The sequence below is a fragment of the Aotus nancymaae genome, unplaced genomic scaffold, assembly GCF_030222135.1.
Source record: "Aotus nancymaae isolate 86718 unplaced genomic scaffold, 86718_ANA_hifiasm-v0.15.2.pri h1tg000029l, whole genome shotgun sequence".
Classification (NCBI taxonomy): Eukaryota; Metazoa; Chordata; class Mammalia; order Primates; family Aotidae; genus Aotus; species Aotus nancymaae.
In genome coordinates this window covers 47952110-47958929 of record NW_026988442.1, presented here as the reverse complement: position 1 = coordinate 47958929, position 6820 = coordinate 47952110, and the positions used below count along the sequence as shown (strand labels likewise).

Here is a 6820-nt window from a genome sequence, read left to right as displayed (position 1 = left end):
TCTTATAGAAAGAACTGAAATAAGGGCAGAGGCTAATATGTGATGTGCAATATATTGTTCCTAGCAGGAAGAACAAGAGGTAACAATGCAATAACACTCAGTGGAAAGGGCAATGTACCTGGGAGGTAGAGGACCTAAATGTATGATCGCTAATGTAACAGACATATATACTAAGGAAGATGGCTAGGCCAATTTGAATGGCAAGACAAGAAATCTTGGTGATGATGGTGGTGGTAGTGATTCCATCTAGAGATGAAGAAATTGGTTTAACCAAGGCTACATAACCAGTATATAATGACTTGGAATTCAAATCTACAAACTATAATACCAGAGCTATAATCTTAACTCGAAAGTTTTGTGTATTGTATGGTATGGAATTATTCACACTTACAAAGTACATTAATATAGCAAAGAACTAATCATATGATATCCCAATTGCAGGACAAGTATTTATGCTGGTTACATTCAATTGGGCAGATCTCTGCAATGAACTCTTAGCTGAATATAGTTATGTGCTCAGCCAAGATATCTATGCAAATCTGTATTGTGGCCTGAGGAGTATGTGGTTAGCAACATTACAAGCAGTGCCCTAGTTATGAGCACTGGGGTTCTCCTTGTCATGTTGCTAACCACACATTCAAAGAAATGTCACAGACAGTAAGCGTGGGAGCCAGGACTTGGCTGAGCTGATGCATCCCACAAGAGATAGGCGTAGAGGTTTGGTTGAGTGAATTTTCAATGTTACAATAACCTTGTAATAACAAGGTCCTTGAAACAAGTACCCTTAATCTCAAGCAAACTACTCTGTGTCACACTAGGAATCACCCATTCTCTTCTCTAAAGAATTCAAGATGGAAAACTGGAGGTCTTATATGGGTAAAATCAACACAGCCAGGTATACAGCAGGTCACAATATGGCAGCATTTCTTCTGAGAAGGAGGTCCATAGGCTTCACCAGGCTGCTGAATGGATCCAAGGCACCACGAAGCTTAAAAGTGCCTGGCAGTATAGAAGAGAGCATTTTTAGAGGAGCTAGCTTGAACACCAAGCTGTAACCATTACCAATGATGACCTTTCCTCCTCAGAGAAGTTATGATCCAGGAAATAATCCGACATCACCACCAGAATACAACTACCCTGTGTACAGTTGCCATGATTGGTGTTCAAAAGCCAGTGACCAACATGGGGCTCTAATTAACTGATGTCACCCCCTGTAAAACAGTTAAAACAAAAATGTCCATCTGATCTATTCAAATCAGTCAGGGCTTACACTGTTATCCACATGAAACAAGTAATTGTTCTGAATTGAAGCACTCCTAATAGATAGTCTGCTGAGCTAGCTTCTTTCTGGGAGAGTGAAGCATATTACCTCCAATGTAAATAGAAATGGAAGAAAACAGAGACAATTTGTCTTCATCCCTATCCCAAATGATGCAAGATAACAGAACATAGCTAAATCAAAATGGAAAGTAACCCAAAGGTAATTCACATTTTACTAGGGAATGCACTTTAATACTGTAGTAACTGTGAATGTGTCTGACATTCTTAGATTTCAATCATATTAGATTTACATACACACACACACACACACACACACACACACACAGATACAGACACACAAGACCCGGTTTCAGAAGGAATCAAAAAAATAATGATTTCCCTTTGTCACCTTTTCTCGATAATGTTTCTTGACTCATACTTTAAGATCAAATTAAGCAATTATATACAAAATCTGAGCCCCTCAATAATACATTTAGTTTATGAAGTTAGAGACCCAAGTAACAAAGACAAGCACAATTTACAAGAGTTTGGTATTCAAAATAGTACATTTTCTCATACTGTCTGTTTAAACTGGGAACAACCTGAGAAACTGTATTCCCATTTAAAACACAGTCTTTTAAAAAATCAAAATTAAATCAGAAATACTCAGTGCCATTCTGAGAGGTTGAAAGGACCAAGTGCGCTTATCCATGCTGTTCCACTTAGCAGTCCTGTGTGCCTTCCAAGCTTTTGCGGAAACTAGACCAGTATTTTATAACATCAGATTAACGTTCTAAGTTTCAGTGTTTTCACAATTAGGCTTGCATTAGCTAAAAGTAAGTTAAATCTTTAAAAATTTAATAATTCTTTTTCAGTGATTATTCTATTAGCATTTCATGAATGCTTTCATATGCTTCGTCACCAAAAAATACAGCTTTATTTAAAACTAAAGTATGCATTTATAAATATTACTTTAAAAATCTTTCTCACAATGTTGTGATAAAGGTCAGTTAGAGGAGGTGGCCAGTATTTTGTATAATTTTAATGTGTGTTACTGTGTGTTTAATGAGTGTTCTGAAAGTTAGAGAATGGGGCAAGTGTGAAATGTTGAAGTAACAATGTCACATTGTCATAGATTATATGCCATGAGAAGGTGTGTGCAAATTACATACATCTTTTCTACATTTCAATTACTTTCTTAAAAATAGGTAGTATTAGCCAATCATTAAATTAATGGAAGGAAATACAATGAACAATATGCCGCTAATGGATACAATACCAGTATAAATTTTATAATTAACAATTTAATAATATTTTTTAATTTTCTGGAAAAAAAAATCGGCATATTTCAAAATGGTTTAAAGCTACTACCTCAAAATATGACTTCATTTTAAGATGATCATAAACCCAGAAAATATATAATTCAAAATAGTTTTTAATTTCATTAACAGGTTGTGGGTAGTTTCTTTTAGTAGATAAGCTATTATCATATTTCTTAACATTAAAAAATAGTATAATTGAAATTTAGAGCACAAATAATTCTTTCTGACCTCCAATTTATTTCATATTTTGTGTTTGAGAATTCTAATGTTGCTATATAGTAAATAACAGCAGACAGGTGTTTTAAATATGCATATTTGAAGAAAATATTATAGTAATTTAAAAAATCACAAAAGAACACACCAAGTCATTTTTTTTCCTAAGGTTTAATTTTAACTAATGAATTTTAAATGATGAATGTAGAGTCAATCCAAGTCTTTGCTTATTTGCAATGCACAAACTATTTTTTGTAATTTGCAGGTAAAATACATTCTTTTCACATGGTAACATATTTACCCTTATTTATGGTTTTTTATTATTTTTCTTGAGTCCTTTTCCTTCAATACCTTAATAAGTCACTTCTGGTTTGGCTAAAGAGCAATCCTAGCACAATAATGTTTCAACTTGCAAGGAAGAACGCCCTTATTGAGTTGATAGAACTCCACCAGCTGGATTAGATCTGTAAATCTTGTGTGGCCATCATCCAGTGTGTGGAACATTTCACCGTCATCTTCTACCTGCAGAAGGAAAAGCAGCAAATTAGTAAAGAGGGTAAATTACCCAGAAGGACAACCATATTCCATTGCAAACGATCTCCATATGCCAAAATTGCCAAGTTTATAAAACTGAAAGACAGTGAAAAGAATGTTATGGCGTATCTACTTGTTTTTTGTAACATCACTTGTATTTAAAAGAAACATCATCTGATCTCCAGATAAGCTTTGCTACTCTACTTCATCTAGTTCTAATTCTCCCAACATTCTGTTAGTTAAGACTGTATTACATTTTGAATCAATGTAAGAAATCTACAATGTTCAGAGTAAAAGTAAGTGGAAGATTTTCATGCTCCCACTTAGAGAAATTAATTTCCTTTTCTAAATGTTGTCTATTTAGCCACAAAAACGAATATATACATAACTTTATCAGTAGATTTATTCTGAAGCAATCACATATTATGCTAATCAAATGTCATTTTGTCAGTTGTCTATTTTTTTAATCAGTGAAGTCTTCTGGCACGAAACAATTCACACTTGCTGGGGACACTGATCACAAAATCAAAGAAGTAAGGAGGATACTTTAAACGGCCTTTGGATAATTCCAAAAAGAGGCAATTCAAAAGGATGCACTAGTAATTTAGCAATATTATATAATACCTTTCCAAAAACACTGAATCTTCATTCCACACCATTCAGTTCCAATATTCTATAATATCACATACATACACACATGCACACCCACACAGACACACAGCAGCAGAGGCAACAGGAATCCCAAAGCAAGTTGTGCCACAGAAAAGCGAAGTCACAGAACTTTTAAAAATGTGTTCAGAATGCTTTAAATCTTCACCAGTTCAATAGCATCTCTGTTTCTAGCCATAGTCATTAAAAACAAAACAAAAGAAAAAAATTTCTTTGAGAGAAGAGAGGAGAAAGGGCTTTAAAATAATGTTTCCTAAAGAGCAGTTAGAATTCAGGAGAAAGAAGCTTCAGTGGCCTTTTAACAATAGGTAGCATGGGGTCTATACAATATTGCTAAATCATATTTCACGGAAAAAGGAAAATTTAATTTTTACAATTCCTGTATTTCTTATATTAATTCAGGCTCATAAAATCATATCTGCCAAAGTTAACTCCAGTCAAAGCACAAGCTCCCAAATTATATTTAATAAAAGGAGCAAAAGAAAACCAAAGTTTCCAAAAGCTTATGCATTAAGATCATTTCTAATATATGAATGTGAAATCACAAATTACTTACTGGTATAATTTGAAAGTGCTTTATTTTTTGTCCATGACTCATTGACAGTACAAAAGTTTTCGGGTTACTCTGACTATCCCGTACCAAGAAAACTCTAAAGAGAAAGAAGGAATTTCAACATGTTTCTATGTTTACTCTTGGATTTCATAGAATTGTAGCATCAACAAACTCAAGAAGTGTATGCATAAATGTAGCCAGGGACTCCTTTACTATGTATTCAATGTGTGGGATTATCCAACTTGGCAATCAATATGGTACAACATAATCTGTACTATAAAGCTGTCATCAGTGCTAATGTAATTTTAATAGGTTAAATTCACAACCCATTTGACAGATTGTTTGATCACAGTAAACAATGCACTGTTTTGTCTGCTTCAACAATTAGTGCTATGTTCTCTTTGCACTGGGAAATTGGGTATTCACATGTAATTATTTTGTCCAATGATTAAGGCATTTGCATATTATTATTTTACCATCTGGGTCATGTTAGGCCCTGAAAGAAGGTAAGAATTTAGAAGAATTTGTTTTCTCTTTGAGACAGGGTTTCGGTCTGTTGCCCAGGCTGGAGTGCAGTGGTGCCATCTCAGCTCACTGCAACCTCTCCTCTTGGGTTCAAGCAATTCTCCCACCTCAGCCTACCAGGTAGTTGGGACTACAGGCACGTGCCACCATATCCAGCTAATTTTTGCATTTTTAGTAGAGACGGGTTTCACCATATTGGCCAGGCTGGTTTCAAACTCCAGACCTCAAGTGATCTGCCTGCCTCAGCCTCCCAGAGTGCTGGTATTATAGACATGAGCTACTACACCCGGCCTGAAATCTGATTTTAGTATAACCTCCTCTTCTATACTGGATACCCTTTCTTTTAATTCTCGTTTCAACTGTTACATAAACAATAGCAAGAAATAAATGAATATATTCTTTTTAAAAATCTTGAAATCATTTATTAAATGTGTAAGCAAAATGCTTTAAGTAAAAGAAACATCCAAACACCACATACTTTAATCTTGAAGAATGCGACAGAAAAGCCTCTATAATGTCAGGCTAGAAAAACAAGACATGGCCTCTGATAGCCTAAGAGAAAAATGCTGCCAGAAGTGCATTCTTATTTACTGGCAGTGCAGTGCAAAACCAGTTTTGTATTAATTGTTGGCAAACACACTGTGTAAATGATCCCCACTGGTGAATCCAATATGAATCTCACTGTGCTTGGGCAAAGAGGCAGCCAAATTTAAAGCACCACAGATGTCTGACGAGGTTATCCATTTCATTTTCGCTGTGTGAAATTCCGACATTACATCACTGGGAATGGGACAAAAGGGCGTTTCACCGGTAAATCAAGCTGCAAGTCTCTCCCCATTCCTAAGTAGGTCAGCACTACCACCTAGTGGATCACCTGGCACCATCACACCTTTCCAAAAGAATACCAAAAATACTAAAAATGAGATATTTCATTTTCTTATACAATCATTTCATTCACTTTATAAAAACTGGGTCAGAAATAAAGAAAACTATAATTCTTTAAAACATTTTAATGATTCTTTGTGATTCATTTATTTTCTTGCTTTCATCAAATTGTAATTCTACTGATTGTTCAAATTTATATCCCAAAAGACTGCACTTCATGCAAAGAAGCATATTAAAATATCTTATTTACAATCTGGAGAAATGCTGACTCATTATTAATAATCTTCCGTATGAAGATGCATTTTTATACAAATGTCAGTATTAAATCACCTTGAAACCTTGTCATCAGCGTAAGCCAACTTTTGAAGATAAAAGATCCCATCACCACTTGTTTAAATTGATAATGATTTCATTTCTCATCTAAACCACAATACAACCTCCTTCATTTGTACTGCACTTGAGAAGGGAATTTAGCCAGTATTATAGAATGTATCTGAAACACTGAGTAATTTGAGAAAAATAAAATTCTTCACACTATAAATCTTTCATATTTTATATTTCTCTTTTGTTACCATGGTACCCCACTAGAAGACAACATGAGAAACAGTTGAAAAGTCCTCTTTTCATAAGTTTATATTACTTTAAATGTTAAAATTTAGAGAAAAGAATAGGAATGTAAACAGAAAAAAAAATGTGTTCAAAACACATACGAAACAGCTTTTTACTTAACACACATTACATCATACCTTAAAAAATACATGTGACATAATGTCATAATATAAACCATACTTTGAATTAATAATAGTTATATGTTCAAATAAAAATGTTGACACTTAAAAACAAGTTCATTTTTCCCCCA

General features: G+C 34.2%; 1 protein-coding gene across 2 annotated transcripts in view; it reads right to left on the bottom strand.

The window, feature by feature from the left end:
• Window positions 1–2947: 2947 nt before the first annotated feature.
• The window catches only part of GRB14 (growth factor receptor bound protein 14), a 129373-nt gene continuing 125500 nt past the window's right edge, over window positions 2948–6820 (bottom strand). For both annotated transcript variants that reach the window (XM_064382664.1, XM_064382666.1), the window contains 2 exons: window positions 4555–4648; window positions 2948–3317 (listed from right to left, as the gene is read on the bottom strand). In XM_064382664.1, the coding sequence (XP_064238734.1) occupies window positions 3171–3317; window positions 4555–4648 (241 nt within the window). In that variant the 3' untranslated portion in view covers window positions 2948–3170. The remainder of the gene's footprint in view (window positions 3318–4554; window positions 4649–6820) is intronic.